Source organism: Antennarius striatus, chromosome 7 (assembly GCF_040054535.1).
Source record: "Antennarius striatus isolate MH-2024 chromosome 7, ASM4005453v1, whole genome shotgun sequence".
Taxonomy (NCBI): domain Eukaryota; kingdom Metazoa; phylum Chordata; class Actinopteri; order Lophiiformes; family Antennariidae; genus Antennarius; species Antennarius striatus.
In genome coordinates, this window is record NC_090782.1 from 10,633,220 (window position 1) to 10,654,631 (window position 21,412).

The 21,412-nt window shown below is 39.9% G+C and overlaps 1 protein-coding gene across 4 annotated transcripts; it reads left to right on the top strand.

The window, feature by feature from the left end:
• The first annotated feature begins 892 nt into the window (after positions 1-892).
• tpm4a (tropomyosin 4a) lies at positions 893-21,273 on the top strand. 4 transcript variants are annotated; one of them, XM_068318945.1, is made up of 9 exons: positions 893-1,295; positions 2,800-2,925; positions 17,336-17,469; positions 17,604-17,721; positions 17,867-17,937; positions 18,017-18,092; positions 18,184-18,246; positions 18,560-18,629; positions 19,347-19,567. In XM_068318945.1, exons 1-9 carry the CDS (start codon positions 1,182-1,184, stop codon positions 19,427-19,429), a joined length of 855 nt encoding a protein of 284 aa, XP_068175046.1. In that variant the 5' UTR covers positions 893-1,181; the 3' UTR covers positions 19,430-19,567. The 4 variants fall into 4 exon arrangements, with proteins under 4 accessions (XP_068175046.1, XP_068175045.1, XP_068175047.1 ...); XM_068318944.1 differs by lacking the exon at positions 19,347-19,567 and adding an exon at positions 20,146-21,273 and having other exon boundaries at positions 896-1,295; XM_068318946.1 differs by lacking the exons at positions 893-1,295; positions 2,800-2,925; positions 19,347-19,567 and adding exons at positions 8,466-8,964; positions 20,146-21,273.
• Positions 21,274-21,412: the final 139 nt, after the last annotated feature.

Genomic DNA, 21,412 nt, shown 5'->3' on the forward strand with positions numbered 1-21,412 from the left:
GCCATGAGAACGTGAATAATGACCAAATACAGTATAGCATACATGCATTCACAACCATGGCTACCCTCCGTCTTGCTCTGCATACCCCCACTCCATAAGAAACCACTGACAATGATCTGCATTGTTCACAAAAACTCTGATTCTCCTTCTGTCTTCATCACTCATCAAACTCAAATATCAGGAGCTCAGTTTCCAGAGCTCAAATTTCAGAACGGGGTTTCGTAACTCCAAATTTATAACACATCTTTTGTGCCAACAGAGACATCTGAATGACTACACAGGCTAGTCAGTCTCAAAACCAAAACACTTCTGGGATACCATGATAGACAATAGGCACTGACTGAATATTGATCCATTTAATTCCAAATTACATTTGTTTCCATCTGGTACAAATCAATAGTGTTGTGTTTTTTCTTCAGGCTACATTTCTTTTTTGGTGAGTTCAGGTCTCCTTTGTACAATTTTGGACTTTCTTTCTCTATTTCTGTCCTCCCCCAAACTTCAAACCTCTCCCTCCCTTTGACTTCACATTTTTCTCCCATTCTCTAATACACTCTGAGAGGTTCCAAGTGTGAGATGCAGTGTGCCAACGGGCCTCTCCGTCTATTAACAGGAGGTTAAATGTGGAAACAGGACCTGTGCTCCTCTCTCTCCTGTCTTATCTCCAACTCTCTCCAAAAACACAACAACCCATATAAGGACATCAGACACGTCTGAGGAGTGAGAGGAGTGGAGCAGCCAGATGCTGGAAGGGGGTTTGATAGGCTGGAGTGTGTATGAGATAGTGATAGTCCTGGAAAATTGAGTGGATGGAGAGTGGTGAATGACACAGCAATGAATAGAGAAGGAGAGGATGGAGTGAAAGGATGAAAATAGGGAGGGAGGTGTGAGACCATGGGAGGAGGATGAAGGGGGTGATTAGAGATGAGTGGCAGGTTCTGCTGCATCTTAAATATCTCCTATTGGGCTGAACTCTCTATTCCTGTTCACGACTCCGTCTCCCTCCTACTTTCTCTCCCATTCTGTCTCTTTTCCCCTCTTTATCTACAGCCTTGCTGGACTCTTAAGTTCTTCACAGCGCACCACTGTAAGATCTCCAACATCTCATCACAACAGGAGACACAGCTTTTGGAGCGACATTTTCACATCTCAGAGAGGGGCAAACCAAACAAGCAGACACCATGGAGGCCATCAAGAAGAAGATGCAGATGCTGAAACTTGACAAGGAGAATGCAATTGACCGGGCAGAACAGGCAGAGACAGACAAGAAGGCAGCTGAGGACAAATGCAAACAGGTGAGATTCAAAGAGGAGAGAGGAAAGAAATGGTGAAGGAATCCTGGAAGAATACAGAAATTAAGTTTCTTATCAAAAAGAAAGAGCAAAAACAGATGTAAAAATAAGAATTAAAACACCCAGATAGACATTAAATATAGAAGAAAAACACTGGTACATACAGTAGAGAAGCTGTGAGTGACTTGGTTAAAGAAATGTAAAACTTGATTTGTAAAGGCATTATAAAAATTGCCCTGTCAGAGAATCTTGATAAGGAACATTTAAGGTTTATCAAAACACTGCCACATACTAGAAATACCAGAGTTTGCAAACACTTTTCGCAATTATTTGTAAAAGATTTCTGTCCAATAATTTATGTTTTACATTCTTGAACCACTCTACTTTTCTCATTACGCTGAGACTGGATGTTAAATTCAACACAGGTTTGTGGCAGTATGTGCTTTCACAAACAGCCTGCCAAGTCTCCTGGCATGTTAAATAACTGTGTGATCACATGAGCTCCAAATACAGCTCATCCCATGCATAAGTCAGAAACCAACAAAAAATAACAACAACAAACTCAGGTTTTCCAAAAGGCAAGCATCAACATCTGATCATCCTGATTGAGTCCAGTGAAGTGAAAAAATAAAATAAAAAAAATCCCGTACCGCCTGAACACCACAGATGAAGCAATTACAGAAATCAAATTGAACCTCATCACAGAGCAGTATTGTCTGCATCGGTGATGTCTTCATGAGGTAACACAACCTAGACTCCACCCAGATGCAGAATCAGTCTCTGGAGAGGAGAAAGTAGTTACAGTCCTCCATCCAGGACCGATTTCAATGAAGTTAATGACGTCTGTCATGAAGCCCAGTTGACAGGTGTATGCGACACCGGCCTGGAAAACTGATGCACAGAGATACACAAATTTAGACACACACACAGGCATTAGGCCCATGTTCCCAGGAGCCAGGGGTCTGACTGCCAACACCTTCCAGACCCCAGCTGGGATGACAGCATGGAATTCAGTTTGATTATCAGGAGCACTTGGGCTCCGGAGGGAACACTGATTAGAGGGAATGTATATGTGTGTGTGTGTGTCTGTGTGTGTGTCTGAGGATTAGAACCAGGGTTCATGCCATAGGAGACTGATAGCATGCTATTACTAGTTCTCAAACATCATAAACACAATTGGACTTCTGCTTTATCTGCTGTATGCGGGTCTGAATTCAAACACCTTGACATCAATAGCACCCCATCAGACTGAATCATCACTAAAATACCAAACACATTAAACATAAGACAAATGCATTTTATTGATCATTTTGCATATGACTTGTTCTTAACCAATGTTTGGATAATCAACTCTAGTTTTGCTCATTCTGAAGGTATTCTTGGTATCCAGGTTAGTTCAGGGTCCAGGATATTCAGGCTTTTTCATACCTAAAAAGGGAAGGTAAACAGAGTGTTATACTGCCTGGAGACACTGTGTGAAGTGGACTAACAATCTGTCCTGTTGTAGCTGGAGGAGGAGTTGTTGGACCTCCAGAAGAAGATGAAGCAGACAGAAGATGAATTGGACAAATTCTCTGAGGGCCTGAAAGATGCTCAAGAGAAACTGGAACTGTCTGAAAAGAAAGCTGCAGACGTGAGTGAACTGTCACACTCATCCTTTACATAAGCTCATGTAGGGTACAGCGGATTGAATGAGTCTCACTTCACTTCAGGATTTCATACAGCAAAGTGATACCGTAAGAGGTCCCTACTTTGCAAGTTTGAGTCATGCTTTTCACAAGAAGTCCTGACATTCTCCGTACATGACTATCACTCACATCACTGTGTTTCCACCAAGAAGGAGCTCCTAGAGCGCAGCTGGACTGTCTGAGCAAGAACCAGCTGTGCCCGATACACGCTGAATGACATGGAGCTCTTCAGAGGAAGAAAATGTCCTGTGCAGTCAGTCCCCACAAGCACACAAACACACACGCACTCAGGCACGCACGCACACACACACACACACACACACACACACACACACACACACATACACACACACACACACACACACACACATACAGATTCAGTGAGCTATGATTCAATGTTCCACTCTGGGTTTATTGTACAGCTCACACATAAATCGTAGGTTAAAATGATGCCTCAATATTCCACATGAAGGTTATGATAGTTTGTACACTGCCATGCGATCGCTCAGTCGCTTTGCTGTTATTAGTTAAATGTCATGTGATTACCATCATAGACATAGTTACAATTTCATACGACACTTTATTAGTACCATCTGAGGTTTTATCTGGAGTGTTTTCATGTGTATTACACTCCATTACAGCTAGAAAAGAAATCAATAACAAAAAACTGGAATTCCACAATTCATTCATTCATTGTCATATGACCATATTTCTTCCTGGTACCTGGTTCCTACATTACCCACAATGCAATCAACTCTTTGAGTTTTTGATTGAAATTCAGGTGTATTTTGCTATTATGGGCTAATTTGGCCTAAAGTTAGCCTCATTATGACACAGGTCTGGTGTGCTTGTGAGTTTCTAATGACACACTTATCAGCAAAATTGTAGATTTTTCACCTCAAGTGACACCAATCCACACAGTTGGACTTCACACTTCAATGAGGATTTCACGCTAGTCCCTTGGACTAGTGTGACAAAGGGACTAGTCAGATAGAGGGCTGCTTTCAACTTACTTCATGCAATAGTCTTCAACAGAAAGACTTTTATGAGTGGAGTTCTACTTCAATCTAAGCACTAATGAGTGTTTTCACAGTGAAGTAATAACAGATTCTTTGAGTAATCATCATCATCATTCAAAGAATCATCCTATAACAGGAACCATGTCCCCATCCAGTACAAACCACTTCATTTTAGTGCCTGTGTGCACGGGAATTTATAGATGTGTATTCGAGAGTGAAAGAAAGATGGAGGGAGACAAATCCTAACAAGGTCTTTGTTTGGGAGTCAAGCATGTCAAGATAAGGCTAAAATACCAACCATACCAGTGAAATGACAAAATCTAGGAATCCACAGTCATTACAACACAATTCCTGAGTAAACCACGCAGGGGAATGCATCATGAAAACTCTTCCAGCTTCCCCCAAGAAGTGAGTCTTTGAACCTATATCGTCAGGCAGTGATTAACGTGACAGCGGTTCTGAGAAGTTTTGCATGTAAAGAAAGTGGAAGCAGTCATGGTTAAAGTTGTGGTTTGAGCTCGACCAGGTGCAGTTTTCACTTCTTAGTAGGCTGTAATACACAAACTGTACATATCTACAGTATAATCTTACACACTAGCACCAACATTTCCAGCTAGTAAAGCTGAAGTACTCCACTTCCATAAATTCCCCTCCATATGTCACTTATTAGAGGCAGCAGTCAGGTCATTACATATCTGAATACACATAGAGAGCACGACCAGATCGGTATCCTAGAGGGGGTTGGGAAATCGTAACATTCAGCCGAAAAAACCCCATGCGGTTGTCCCAACACCAGCGATGGGTAATGCTAATATTTAGGTCAACATACGCCATTGTTAGCTCAGGGAAGTGGAGAGATGAGAGTCAAGGAGGATGACAGCATGTAGTCTAAAAGCAGGCATTGGTAGCACCCTACACATCCCATGGTTACTGTTGTAGGGCAGAGGTAGCTGCCGGGTGGAGAAAGCAGAGAGGAGATGGAGGGGGGTTCTGGTATGTCAGGAATGCAGCTAGGGCAAACAGAAAGCCCTACACCCCTGTGTGTAATGAAATCAATGCTTGTAGCCTTTCCGGTGCAAGGGGCAAATCAGACAGAGGCTGAATAAACACATGAGACTGATTCTTCATGGAGAGCAATGGGACCGACCAGGCCGAACTTGAAACGAGCTGATATCCGCACTATTCCACCCAGCCTGTTTGTTTGCTTACAGGGTGATGAGGAGAATAGGAACCAAAGAGTAAACACGGGACGGGCTGCCATAGAAATGTGAAACACACAGAATAAATCAGCTTCACGCCCACACAGCGTCGTGGTACAGTTAATAAATAGAACAGAGGAGGTGTCCAAATAGCAGGAGTAGGAGTAGTAGTAGTAATAGTAGTAGTTACAGTAGTACCAGTAGTAGTAGTATAATAGTAATAATAGCAGTAGTAGTAATAGTAGTAGTAATAGCAGTAGCAGTAGTAGTAGTAGTAGTAGTAACAGTTGTAGCTCTAGTACTAGTAGTACTGGTAGTAATAAGGATATTCCTTCCCTACTCTTAGCATCAACTGCCTATATTTGTCATATTTCAATCTAAATATACTGGTAAATATTTCCTGACCGTATTTGGCGATAACGGAATATACAGAACAGATTCTGAAATGTAGTCTTTGTCCCTTTTTTATTTCACTCTTACTTATTTATTGGTCAATACAATTTAAGAAACTTTGCTGAATATCTATCAGTTATTTAAGAGGCTATTTTTCACCAGACAGATGTCAATTATTATCAAAATTCATTTTCATTACTCACGCCTTGAGACTGCCAGGATAGGCACTGGCTACCCCGTGACCTGCGTTAGCGGATTAAGCGGGTTGGAAGATGAATGAATGAATGAATTTTCATTACTAAAAAATTGGAAAAACAAGAGGCTTCATACACATTTCATGACGTGGAATCCTGTTTATATCTATGCCTTATTTTACATGGTGCTACAGCTCTTATGTCACCTAATCCATGACTCTTAAATGGGGAAATGACACTAACTCACTCATTAGATAGATAGATAGATAGATAGATAGATAGATAGATAGATAGATAGATAGATAGATAGATAGATAGATAGATAGATAGATAGATAGATAGATAGATAGATAGATAGATAGATAGATAGATAGATAGATAGATACTTTATTAATCCCGGAGGAAATTGCATATATCCACTGCTCAGGCATTAAATAACAAATAATACTGGATAAACACCAGGAGAAAAGGAAACATTGACATCACAGGACATACCACAAGACATACATTACACTAACAGACAGACACATGCAGCACTAACAGGACTTATATACTAAACTATAACTAAAATATAAACAGTATAAAATTTAAAAATATTACAGTATTAAAATATAAACAGTATAAAATAAAATCTAAACAGTATAAAATTGAATTAAAATATAAAACAGTATAAAAAATAAATAAATTATATATATATATACAACAGTATAAAATTAAATTAAATTAAAATTAAATTAAATCCATATTCAACCCCGTGCTGACCTCGCCACCTCCCCCCCGCTCCTCCTGAGAGAGTCATTGTACCCCCTGATGGCACGGGGCACGAAGGAGGACCTCAGCCTCTCTGTGGAGGCGCTGTGTGACAGCAGTCTGCCGCTGAAGGTGCTTCTCTGCTGGGAGAAGGTGGTGTGTAGGGGGTGCCTGGTGTTGTTCATGATGGCCTTAATTTTAGACATGGTCCTGCTCTCCAGAAGCGTATCCACAGAGTCCAGGCTCAGCCCGACCACTGAGCCTGCTCTGCGGATGAGTCTGTTCAGACGGTCCATATCTCTTTTCCTGGCCCCCCCACCCCAACACACAATGGCGTATGACAGCACACTGGAGACTACGGACTGATAGAACATGAAAAGGAGCTTAGGACAGATGTTGAAGGAGGCCAGCCTCCTTAGCAGGTTGTTAGCAGGTTGTGAATATCTGTCATCAGTATTCTCTGTATTATTCAAAAATTGAAAGGGTTAAAGTAGGTAAAATGTACTGACACAACTTTTCTCCTGATGATGACTCTGACTCCCTGGATCCAGGTGGATGTACTGGGATCTGATCATCGCCAGTGAGGGTCAGGCTTCACTGTGAGGAAATCATTTTAATCCTAATGAACTTCCTGCTGTGAAAGAACCGATGAAATCATTATAGTAAATATGTGGCTGATATACTATCTGTTCGGGATTAATGATACTGGTAGCTGAAAAGTTATTTTCAACACTCACCAGGACATATTATTAAATCAAGAGTTTTTTTTTTCAGTTTTTTTTTTCACACACCATAAAAATCAACTACAGAAGCTTTGACTGTTTAGAATTTTTAATCTTCCAATTGTGATATGAATCTTTGAATTTATTTCTATTTCCATGGTCGTATAATCAGTTGGTTCGGTCTCATAAGTGACTCAATCCGTGAGTGACAGTAGTCTCAGATGAGGGGTTTGGGTCATCTCTCAAAACTGTTCGTAAAATGATTTGAAATGGGGCCTGTTAACACTATGTCAGCATCTTCCATGGAGTCTGATAGTGTACAACACGTGTCAAACACAAGGCCCAGGGGCCAAATGTGGCCCGCCACATCATTTTATGTTGAACCGCAAGAACATAAAGTCATTGTCTAAAAATAAACAGGTCAAAAGTGTGCTTTGACCAAAACTACATTTCCCCGAATGCAGTCATTCAGCCCATTTGAACTGTGACAAAAACGTTTTCAACAAAGTTAATGTCCTATCTTATGTTTGATGTTATTTTTCCTTATTCATTGGATAGTTTGATTATTGATTGACGGAGTTCTGTGGGCTTAATAACATAACAAATTAAAAGGATTTGTTATAACAGAGAAACAATTATTTTTTTCTATGCAACTATGTTTGAAACTTGAAAAAATAATAAATTCAGTTAATTAACATTAAGGAGTAGTTAATTTATTGTAAATTACATTGAGTTACATTTACATTTATACATCTGGCCCTTTGAGGACAGCCGTTATGCTGATGTGGCCCTCGGTGAAAATGAGTTTGACACCCCTGGTTTAGAACATTTACACCCTACAGTAACTTCAATGTAGACATGAATGTGTGTGTGTGTGTGTGTGTGTGTGTGTGTGTGTGTGTGTGTGTGTATGTGTGTGTGTATTATATTGTGCTGTCGTTTCACATAAACTATTTATGATTACAATAATCATAAATAGTTCTGCCTTTGTCTTGACCAAGTTTCGTTGCAGTTATCATTTCGGTCACACGCATCAACTTTTACACACACACACACACACACACACACACGCACACGCACACGCACACACACACACACACACACACACACACACACACACGCCCCGCCTCTCTGACCTCATAGTCTCAATCGTCTCCCTATCCACTCGGGCTCCTCTCCTCACCGCCGTTCCTTCCTCCATCGCACACTCTCCTCGCCTGAGCAGACCGTCCGTCCGGACCAGACCTACAACATTCCCGGAGATAATTTAATGCTACGCTGAACGTATCATTCCTATAAAAGAGAAAGAACAAAACACCAGGACATCGTTCTTTCTTTATTTTAAAGCGGTTCCAACACTTTCACCGAACTTCTCTAAAGACTTTGACCGAGAGCGGACACCGCTTCCTTTTTTTTTATAAACCACAGACCAAACTTATTTTTTCTACTCCGACATTATTCCGAGCGCACTTGCCAACTTTTTTTTTTTGTTTTTTTTTTTGCACAAAACCAGAAATAGTCTTAACTGTTTATTTTTTCACCGCTCAGTCTTATTAAGTTTACAAACGGTCAACAATGGCAGGTGTGAACTCTCTGGATGCCGTGAAGAGGAAGATTCAGTGTTTACAGCAGCAGGCCGACGACGCAGAGGACCGGGCCCAGATCCTCCAGAAACAGTTGGAAGTTGAACGGAAATCTCGAGAGGATGTGAGCCCATCGAATCCCTTCTTTCTACTAAACCGCTTCTCTTTTTCCTTCTTTCGCACTGATAAACTTCATATTCACCTCTCCGCCGCTAAAAAGTTACCACCATTGTTCGTGTTGGTTCCGTAGGCGCGCAGCTACAATGCAAGGCGTTGGTTCTAATAAAAAAAGTAGGGATTCCTCTGTGTGCGCATGCGCAGTGCGGCCTGATTTATAGTGGTAAAATTACCGTGACTACAGAAAACCACGTAGACAACAGTGAGCCTGCTGTGTAGTGTTGACTTCATTCATTTATTTTGTCAGTGTGACCGCATTAATTCTCCTTTACACAAATCATTCCAGTACTTAATAATTTATTCAATTCCCTCTCAATTATGCATGAGTAGTTTCAGAGTTCCCATTCATTGGTATGAGGGGATGAAGTTGAAGATTGAAGGGGTGACACTCTTGATGTCTTCCTCAGTGACACTTCAGCAGGGTGGGTATGTGTCACCAGCAGCTGTGTGGATGAAAGCTAACCACCTACCACCCGACCCACACATGAATGGAGCACACAGGCCCCTGGATTCAAAGTATGACTGCCTTCATATTAGGGATAAAAAGAAAAAGCCAAAAACGTGCCATAGCCATTACGAGATTAGAAGTCACCGAGTTGGTCAGCAATAACTGTGATCAGAAGTTAGGAGTTCATATTGGTTACAATGTCATGAGAATATATATTTTTTTGTCTCTTTTGCCTCAGGCAAACTCACAATGAACAAATTTCCTATTTGCATCATGGAGATCAAATCTGCATGTTAACCATTGGCCCAGTTGTGAAAAACCATTAGTATTACTATCATATCTTCAGTATTTGTAGCTGAACTTTGACTGGTTTAAGCAGAACTAATAGTTGAAGTTACACAAACCGTGGATAAAGACAGTAACTAGTCTAATATTTGCCTGACTCTGTCACTTGTCTGTCTTTGACTCATCCCACGAAGCAGACAATGGAGTAAAAATGCTCAGCGGCAGTTAGGTCATAGTCTTCGCCTCCTGCTTTATCATTCAGGGATCATATCCTTTGCATAGGCGGTTGTTCAGGCAGGCAGGATGGTGGGAGGGGAAGGTGTGGCTGTAAAGATATGGGAGCTGAGATGATGAAAAGAGTCCTGCTGGAGGACTTGCCCCTTTGTTGCAGACTGCCTATTAGATAATGTGGCACCTCTCTAATTGTATGTTAGCTCAAGTTGGGATGAATTGTTCTCACAGGAACTAGCAAATTAAGGTCAGACATGTGTGTAATCATTACTTAAGAGAAATTGCAGTTTCTCCCTACAAGAATGGAACATATAATGTGGTGTACCTAGAGTCCTTTCCACTCCCGCAAGGGCTTATGTATTGTGTTTAGTTCAGTAAAATCTTTTTGTCCAACATTCAGGCATACACTAGATCCAAAACACTGAAGTAAATTGATGTTTGAACTTATTTCAGGTTATGAAAATCCATTTTCCAGCTTTATAGATCTGTGAAATTTAATGAGGGTACTACATGCTTCTTGTCACATGTAATGGGATGAGGATAAGAGCCTGAGAGTTGAATGTAGTCACCCAGACTTTGTAATCATTAACATTAACCAAACATTAACCTTTTAGATAACACATTTTTCAGAACTTGGCTTATGATTGAAAATGTTCTTATGTAGCATTGAATCACCTCCAATTTATGATCAGGAGTAGTCGTGAACACAGTCATGAAGAATCCTTGTCAGTCCTGATCAAACAGAGCAGTGCTTTTGTGTGGTGGGCTTGGTTTGGTTCCATGTGTGAATAATTAGGGCAACCTGGAGTTATTCCTTGGCACAAAAACCTCTTTATCAGTGCATGGGGAGATCAGCACAGGAACCTTACTGTGCGTGTGTTACGGCAATGAGTCATTGTTCGGAAATGTGGGTGTATAAAGATAAAAAAAACATTTGGCCACATCTCCAACTTAAGAACTAAAATAATTGCTTTGCATGGTTTGCTGGATCCATTACGCCACCACTCCATAATGGTGATTCCACTGACATGACACAGGCTTCAAACACTTATTTGTGTTTGTGCAGCCGTTAATGTCAGTGAGCTGTTCGTTTTTCATATTGACATTATATGAACTTTAAAGTTCATTTTCAGGCTACAATGATAAGCTAACATTCCTGACCAGAGAGCCATGTGAAAAGTATTTATGAATATAGTTTGTGAGATAATGAATTACACTTTGTCACATAGTGATCCAAGTTAGACTCAAACTTCCACTGAGCTATCCGTGATGATATGAGGTCATCGCTCATGTCCACACCCACAGCTGCTCCTCCCAGGATGTTGTCTGTCCACAGTGGTCCAGCACTTCCTGCCCCTCTGCTCCCAACATTTCCTGTCCCTGAGTTCCTGTACTGATCAACAGGATGATTAGTGTGTGGTGGACTGGCAAAGCCATTAGTATAGAACTTTAGTATAATATAATTTCATATATAATTATAATTAAAGAATTTCATCACGTCCACTCCTGGTGATTTATTTGAAGTCAATTTTATTCTGGCAGTTGGGGTCAGCTCATGATCTCAAACTAACTTTGCATGGATGGATCTCCTTTGCCATGATATTTACATTCATGTTCATAGATATACTAAAGTTGTTTTTTTTTAGATACGTGATAACTTTTATATCACTAAGGTCCAATTTACATGTCAGCACTTTAGCTAAAAGTGGAAGATGTTTACCTATGTTTATGTAAAGTTCCACGTTAATACCACAGTGTTTCGAAAATTATATTCATAAACAAACATCAGTCACAAATTGTGTAATAAGTTGTATTTTGCATGCCACTCATTCTGGGAGTCAAAGTTATGTTTAGCTTGTTTACTTGGTGACTATATCATTTTCAGAAGTCTAGAAACTTTTCAAAAATTTCCTCTTTCAGGCAACCAAAATGCCAAACAGTAGCTAAAGTTGAGTGTTTTATGGTTTATGTCTGTAGATGATCTCATAAATTTCGAATTCCTTCAATTTGTTGAAATGGACCGAACAGTCATCAGGTAGTACCCAGCAGCTCATTGTCATGGTTGGATTTGAACTTCTTCTGCTGAGTCTCTAGCAGTGAAATTCTTTGGAAAGAATTACTTCCTGATTCACTGTTTTCTTTTGGACTTTTCCTCACTTGGAACAGCTCACCTTTCCAAATATGTCTACCATATGTTTGTATATGACCGTGTTGGCACTCCATGTCAGTGGATCAGACACAAGGAGATGGGAGGAAAACTCCCATGTCAGTGGCTTTTGGTTCTGGGGGCGGGGGTTAGGGTTGTGAGTTTTATTCCAAGAAAAGAGTTAAGTGTCATTACATAGCCTGTGGTAGAAAAACTACCTTTGTGATAACAGTCATTAAGTTGTGCTTTAAGAGTGAAAATGGTGTATTCATCACACAAAGCTGTGTCTGAATCACAATGAGCCTGTTCTGTTCCTATATGGATGCATGTGGGATAGTAACATACTTGTGTTTGTTATATTATGCCTATGCTAGCACTGCAGGGGAGAAATTATATTTGTTTTACTGGGAAAAAACCATATAAATTGTTTTATAGCCACGATCTATCTTTGTTAGCAGTTTATCACATGACTTCTTGAAAACTTTTCCAAAGGATCTCTAGTGTGGAGCAGATATATCTATATTTAGCAGACCCAGAAAAGACATACCAGCCCCAAATCTTTGTGAAAATTTTAATATTTACCTTAAAAAATGATGATAATTAAAATCCTGTGTTGCGAAAGCTCACAGCTGTCTGTCTGGAGGTTTACCAGCTTTCTTCTGCATATCACACCTCATGACTGGGCTGCATTGTAAGCAGCTGTTTTAACATGCCCAGTGTTTATGGGTTGAGATTACATGCTCTGAAACATTCCCACTGAGAGTAGTAGCTTAGTGAGGAATAGCCTCTCCTGAACACCAACAGCATTATGCAGCTCATTAGCCCACTGCCCTGGAATCAGCCCGTTTTAGATTTCTCTTTCATTTGTCCTTGATCCTGTCTCAAATTAATTTGATACACTCAGGTATTTATTAGATCCCTCCCAGTAGAACTGTGCTGTATCTTTGGGTCAGGCCGTAGGTAGTAATGGTGTTGATCAGACAGGGACATTGAATTGAAACACACATCCTGAATTTGCTTCACGATCAATAAATGATGTGTCAGTTTATCTACTGATATAGATTGGAGAGCTGCAATCAGACATACCACAGTCATTTATCAAAAAATACTTTCAAATTTGTTTCGTCTTTTGCTGTGAACTTAAGATGGAGGGATTGGCAACTTCTTATATTTGCATACTAAATCCTAAACTACAACTGTCTGCTTGCTAGCACAGCATAAAGTCTAGTAATTCAAGGAAACTGATGCCCAAAACATTGAGATACAACAACAACAACAATAATAATATAATTATTATTATTATAGTATAATAATAATAATAATAATAATAATAATAATAATAATAATAATAATAATAATATTATAACAATAAAGTTAAATACTTAAAATGTGAAAAAAAAACTTCACACAAAGAATTAAAAATATTTGAAAGAGTCATATAGAAACATACTTAGGTTAACTGTGGCTATTTAAATGATAATGTCATTGTATACATATGTGCATGAGGCTAAATGTAACAAGACTGTGGCATTGTCATTTGAAAGTGCTCTTTTTAAATAAAAAAAAGCATGAAAGGTGAAAAATGTTAAATGAATGGGTTTTTCCTTTAATTTTTAACCCGCAAAGAACAAAAGGGTAAAATACTATGATGTGGTTTTGCAGGATGTTAATATGTATTTACTGTATATATGTACATATATTTAGATATACTGTATGTATTTGTATTTAACTTTAGGGAGACAAGTGCCTGTATCCCTCAGTCTCACGTCTTTGTTCTCAGATAACTGACACATGGCTGCTGAGAAGAGAGCAAAATGGATATTCTCATCTTACGATCTGGACAGTATTCCATTAAGACTTCTAGGAATGCAAAGAACGAACGTGTCGTCGCTCTACCTGATCCAGAGATGCTGGATAACTGAGCAGTTATCTAGTGTTTTTTGCATGTACTGTGTTTGTATGTGTGTGTGCGTGCGTGTGTGTGTGTGTGTGTGTGTGTGTGTGTGTGTGTGTGTGTGTGTGTGTGTGTGTGTGTGTGTGTGTGTGTGTGTGTGTGTGTGCATGCGTGCGTGCGTGCGTGTGTGTGTGTCAGGCCTCCAGATACCCAACCATTGGCATTCTCTGTTCTTTGTTTTCCATATAAGGTTGTATCTACACCTTAGACTCACATAAAGTAAAGTTGGTATTAAAAAGAACAGGAAGACATGAAACGATGCTGGGCAGCTGACTTCCTGTCACTTTTTTCCCAAGAGGATTAAGATTTAGCTGTTTGTTGACTTTATTTGTTTGTACGTGAGACCTTTTTCCTTAACTTTTGAAGTCTTTTGGTGCCAATTTCTGAATACCTTTCAAAGGATTTGTGTGTTTAGCCTTTGAGCATTGGTAAATTGTGTTGCGCTGCAGAGAGGGATGTATTTTAAAAAACTAACTGCCTTGAGGGGTTACAGGAAAGGCTGTGATCATTGACAAGTGAATTAGAGGTCATTAGAGTGTCCTGTGTACACATAGGCAATTTTTCTTAGCTCAAGGCAACCTCTGTTAATAAAGGAATGAATGCTCCACATGATTGTGTAAATCTGACGGCAGGTAAAGCAAAGACATTTATACAGGTTTATGAAGGTTTGTATTTTCTTTGACAACTACTGTTTTTTGTCAGGAAAACTAGCTGCTTACCAACCAGTAATGATGTGTTTAGCAGAGGTTGAGAGTGACAGAGTGACTGTGTGCGTCTTGGTTTGCGTTGCCCCATTTGATGTGCCACTGTAGCTGACCTCAATTTCATGAATAGTGTGTTTGTTTGTACACGGCACACTGCTTCATTCAAGGGTAGAGGAGTAACGATTTGTTGTATTAGTGCTCCAGTTTAATCCTGTCAACATGTCTCATCAGAAAAACGCGGTATCAATTCATGCTGTGATCTGAGTGAAGGTCACTGATGATGACATTTCAATATGTTCTTACCAATTTATGAATTTCCATTATTGCTACTTGGGTTAGGTTTTCCTCTATGAAGTGCTGGCTGTTTTAAGACGTTTCCTGTTTCACGTCAGGAGCCTGCCCTGTTCTTTATAGGTGCGACAGGGCAGTACCTTAAGAAAGGGAGACAAACAAAGAAAACAAAAGCTGGAGAGACCTACTGGTCAGCATTCCAAGATGACATGAAGACAAGAGGAAGAAAATCTTGAAAACTGAAATGAGATGGCTGTGCCCGCAGAACCCAGGAAACCATGCTTTCATTTCCTGAAATGTTGACTGTATGACAGAATGGAAGTAGACACTGAATGGAAGTTTATTCATTCCCAGCACGAACAGAAAAGACGTTTTTCCATGGAGCAGTCTGAGTGCTCTTGATATTTAGTAACTGTGTTTTACCTACATGTAAAATGAATTACAGACGCTGGCTGTTGATCTGACTCACAGACGGAGTTCTGGACTCTGTTGCTAATGAGTAACTGGGCTAACAGCTGCCCTGATAATGAGCTGGGAATAATGCCTGTTTGTTTAAGAAATCCCCAGCTGCTTCATGTACGATGTAAACTAGTGAGTACTTTGGGTTTGGATAAATGATTTGACATTGTAATGGTGCAAATGTGCAGTTATGTAATGCTGTTTGACCTTCTTGGCTGCTCTCACCTTTTAATGGCGGACAGCCTCTTTGTTGGGAGTCTTGTCTGAAAACTGTTTCTCAGATTGAATGTGTCTCCACAGGGGGTGGCGGTTGGATAAACTCCCTGACCAACAGAGAGGAAATGCCTCTATGGTTGTGTATTTGCTTTCTCTTTCCCCCTGTTTGCCTTTGTTTACCAAGAGTAGATGAGAAGAAGCCCATTTGCCTACACCACTTGGCCCAGTTCTGCAATCACAATCACCGGATATTGAGTTTTTGAAGGTTACTTTCAGAACTAAATTTCAGCAAGCTTCTGATAATAAAAAGATTATGCTCTACAGCCAGACTTAAAAGTTAGACATCTTGTTTGGTCAGAGTTTGTTTTTGCAGGTAGACCCTGTTCCCAAGCAAAATCTCCCAAGGACCTGCAGATATCTCCACTTAACATATTATTTGTCAACCAGACTCAGTTTTTGGAACAGGAGTCATTCCAGAGAGCATGAAGAACAGATCACAACTTCACTCACAATACACATGAAATATTTATTAAAGCATTCCAGAATGAGTGTGTTATTACACCAAATGCCTCCATCTGCTGGTGACAGTTTTCAAAAGATGCTGAGCTGGCTTTCTTTGAAGTGAGAAAGAATTTAAAAGTTTTAGAATTGTTGTTTACCACTGTATTCTGTATATTTAACGTATAAGTGAAAAGACAGCTCTATTATATAATTACAGTTCACACTTAAGGGGGGTGGTATAGAATCTTGTGACTCAAAGTTTTCATTGTGTACAATAAGCTGTACATGATTTAATTTTAAATGCCATTCACACAAGGCTATTGTTGGTCACATGACCAGGCTGAAGTAACTTTGTTCAGCACTGTATTATCATAGATATCAAATCAGATTGAAATCACTTTCATGTATCATGATCAGATGCAAATCTGATTTGGTGACACAAATACAGAAAGCGGAAGTGGCTGAAGCACAAACAGCTGAAGTGTTTGACTTGTGAATTTTTTTGTTGCGGGCGATGCAGATGACTCATAAAACATATCAATGTGTGCATGCTTGCTGCTCCAGAGGACAGATGCTTTTACATTGAAATTAGATTCAGCACAGATCATAAATCATTTCGAATGTAAATAGCAAGATAACCGAACATGAATGTTGCATTTGTGTAGGCAAAACATGTAGTGTGTCGAGATGCTGTATTCTTGTCTTTTCCATGAGACAAAGAACCTGGTCAGTTACTGCTGCTCTGGAATCTAATGTGAGGCCTTAGAGTAAAATATCCCATGTGTAAGCTCCATCTACTGGTGGGTAAGAGAAAAATCAGGAGCAGGAGTCCACAGCCCATCCTACAAAAATGGCTGTCCTTTCTTTCTCTTCTTCCATTTTCATAGTTGTCTTTAGTTCTATTCATTAGATTAAATGTACAGGATACTTTCCTGCTTTCTTTCCTCTGCCCGCTGCTTTTTATTTTTCACATTTGCTGTTTAATGGGGAGGATGAAGGATAAATGGACACCATGTTGGGTAATTTTGAGTTGAAAAACTAAATGACAGAATGTCTCATTCTCACTTGCATTTTTCTTTTTAGGCAGAGGGTGAAGTTGCAGGCCTGAACCGTAGGATCGCACTAGTGGAGGAGGAGCTGGACAGAGCCCAGGAGCGGCTAGATACAGCAGTGGCAAAACTGGAAGAGGCTGAGAAGGCTGCAGACGAGAGTCAGAGGTGATCTTCAACCAGATTAAAACTTGATATGATTAGATTGCTTGTGTCTGAGAACTTATTTCATTGCAGTACCTGGCCATCATTACGTACGGTGATTCATATTTATGTTCACACACTATATCATGTCCAATTAGAGGAATGAAGGTGATCGAGATCCGAGCAACAAAGGATGAGGAGAAGATGGAGATGCAGGAGATGCAGCTGAAGGAGGCCAAACACATTGCAGAGGAGGCCGACCGTAAATACGAGGAGGTTAGACTTCACATCATTCACTTCTTTGGAGCCAAATTAACATCCTTAAATTAGGTTGCACTCCACCAAAATAGAAAACCTTTGTTAAAGCATATTGTGCTTCAAGGACCTTTATTCAAAAGCTATACTGATAATTTTGTTCCAGGTGGCCCGTAAGCTTGTGATCCTGGAGGGAGAGCTCGAGAGAGCTGAGGAGAGGGCAGAAGTCTCAGAATGGTAGATCCAGTGAAAGCACAAAAGCCCCCATTTGTCACTCCTCCACCGAAAACAAGCTGATGTTGGTCTCTCTTTACAGTAAAGTCAGTGACCTGGAGGAAGAGCTGAAAAATGTGACCAACAACCTGAAATCCTTAGAAGCTCAGTCTGAGAAGGTGAGGATGGTGTTGTGGTGATGTGGAGGTGCATGTGACTGTTAGCATGCTACCACAGAGTAGGTCATATTATTTCCGTCTCTGTCAACAGTATTCAGAAAAAGAAGACAGGTACGAGGAGGAGATCAAAGCCCTGAATGACAAACTGAAGGAGGTAAGATCCTGGTGTAGAGATCCTTGTGAAAAAGATTTCAACAACTACAGTATTTTCTGCACTATAAGGCGCACCGAAAAGCCTTTAATTTTCTCATAAACTGACAGTGTGCCTTATAATCCAGTGCGCCTTATATTGTGGAAAATACTGTAATGATTCCCGTTGACTTTAATTTCCTCACGTAAGGAAACAACACTGCTGATGTTATGTTAAAGGTTTTTGTGTATTAAACTAATTTAAGCTAACATGCTAGTCTGCCTATCCTCATCCTGTCTTGTAAAAGCTCATCATAAACTGTCTGTGTTCCTGTCAGGCTGAGACCCGTGCAGAGTTTGCAGAGAGAACAGTGGCCAAACTGGAAAAGAGTATCGATGACCTGGAAGGTGTGTGATCAGCACCACTCACATGTCATAATTTTGTACCACTTAATGCAGTTTTTAAACACAAATAAGTGGTAAGTCTAGTTCAATAAGTGACACGCAGGACTGCCATCAAGGGGATAAGCAGCCATCTGGCATAAGGATGCAGGAAACGGGATTGTTGATGAGCCACAAGCAGATAGTTTAGTGGAGTTTCCTGTTGGTGAGGGGCCAGGTTCAATCCTAATACGTCTTAACGCACTATTCCATTCACTTTGACAAGGGTCCGGAAGAAGTGTTGTTTTATATCAATACTGCACACATATTCTGTGGAAACTCTGCAAATTCCTTACCTAAGAGAAGTTCTTATAAGACCTTTTTGTGGAGAAACCTCCATGCTAGCTGTGTTCCAAAGAGAACACAATGTACTCAGATGTTTTTAGGTCAGCATTATTTAGTGGCTGAACTGCAGGCAGCTGAGTTTATAGTTATTGGTGCGGTTTTATGAGACGTTGAGAGCAGGCTTAAAGGCTCAAAGCTCAACCAACAAAACAGTTGCAGCTGATTACATCATTCTCTCTTCTAAACATTTTCAAAGCCTTACTGTTTTTTCTCTTCTTCTTCTTCCTCCCTATGCTCTTCGTCTCCATCAATCTCTCATTCCCATCCTGTTTTTGGCTTCTTTGTGTCGCTGCTGAATTTGGCACCTGTCTGAACTTCCTGTCGACCTCTGACCTCCAGATGAATTGTACGCTCAAAAGCTGAAGTACAAGGCCATTAGTGAGGAGCTGGACCATGCCCTCAATGACATGACTTCTCTGTAGATGCTCTTTCTCTCTCTCCTTCTCATCGGAACTTTTCTGCCTTTGAATTCCCAGACCTTACATCTCTGTGGATCGTATGTGCCTGTGTCTCATCTTACACAGAAATTAATGAATTAAAATGTTTTACTTTAATACTTAGCCATGTATTCTCTCTGTTTATTGATTTTTTCCCCACATAAACCTTCCTCTACATTCAGAACAATGCTAAGCATTCTTATTTCTGTAATGAGGCTCTCCTGAAGTGAACTGTAAGTGCGCATTAAACATCGATTTAGCAGCAAGTGTACATGAAACAAGGTGAGCGGTTTACTTTGATTTTGGTGTGAATTAACTGCGATATTCTTTGGTTATGGATCTAACTTACTTTATCCGATTATATATATTTTCACGTGTGTCAGTGAATTGCGCGCACCTTTAAAACACCACAAAGGACCTCACAGCACACAGGTCCACTGAAAGTCATGTACTGTAATCTACTAACAGCGTTCAGCCGGAGAACAGTCAACAAGCAAGACACAGTTTGTGGTTGAAATTTGCATGTGTCACAACTTAACCAAAATTTTTCTATGCAGAACATCTGGTCAGTAAAACAGTACTCATTGCTGTTCTGCAAGAGACGCTGTTTGGATGGCCTATACAGGAAAATTAGCATGACTTCACAGTGTTATTTGCTGATGGTGGAGGACTTACTATGTCACTTTTATTCTTATTTCTAGGAAAACTATCAGATGCCAAGGAGGACAATATCAGCATGAGGAAAGTCTTGGATCAGACCCTGATGGAACTGAACAGCTTATAAACACAGAGCGGAAACTGGAGAGGATTATCATGTAACATTCCTTCAATGTCATTTCCACATTTTTAGCCGTAAGATCTTTATTCCCCTTGTGAAGGAGGATTAAATTAATAACTGTCCCTTTGATGTTTTGTTTTGTTTTCTTTCAATCTAAGACACAGATTCATTTTTCTAAGATGGAAAGATAGTTTGACCACATTTATTTTTTTTGTCTCAATCAGTGATTGCAGAAACTCAACACAAATGACCACTTATTTAGAAAAACCTGGCACTTAATACACCACAGGACACCCCAGGTTACTGAACCACTTAAACTGGCTCAATGTCTCATTTTTATGTGCAGATTCATTCTGGTTATTGTGATAAATGCTCTCCAGGAGGTCACACTGACTTTCATTTCACACATAGGCTGTTATTGTGGCTCTGAAGCACCAGCCAGTGGTGACATGAAGTCAGTTCACACTCTTGTTTTTCAGGTCATGTTGTGGAACCATTACAAGCCAGGACTCCATGATTGTTAATTCTAGACAAGTGCAAGGAAGATTAAATACATCAAAACTGTAATAGTAAGGACCCTGAGAGCTTGTATAGCACAAATCAAGCTGTACCCCCGGTACCCAACCATTAACATACCCTGCATCTTAATAATATGCCAAAATGCAACCAGTGGTAACTGGACTTCCTATATTAATAATGAGCGAGCGTGAAGCCAAACCACTGAAACCTTGGCCAACTTTATCAAGCATAAATACTTATTGTATATAGTAGAATAATGTTAGGGATGTGAGCAATTGTAATGTTTTGATTCCTGTTTGTTTCATTTACATCTCTTCTTTTCACTGGGGGAACTCTCAAGACCAAAGAACACACGTAACAATGAGCAGAGACAATTAAGTCTTAAATTGTTTTATTTTTGTTTGTAAGGGTCAGCGTCATTTCATCTCATAGTAGTGCTCTGTAAAGCATCTCATATGTCATCAGAACTATTTACGGATATTTCATTCCTCGCCTCCCCCTCTTTGTCAAACGAATAAAAGTTTTACAGAAATTGTGGCTCATTTGAGTTTTTGTGACAATTACATTACACTGCTTTGTTTTACCTCTTCCAATTTTCTGCCCAAACTATCTTTAAATAACTGTCTTTAAATAAATGCCCCACATCAACCTGATATTACCTACTCAATGTG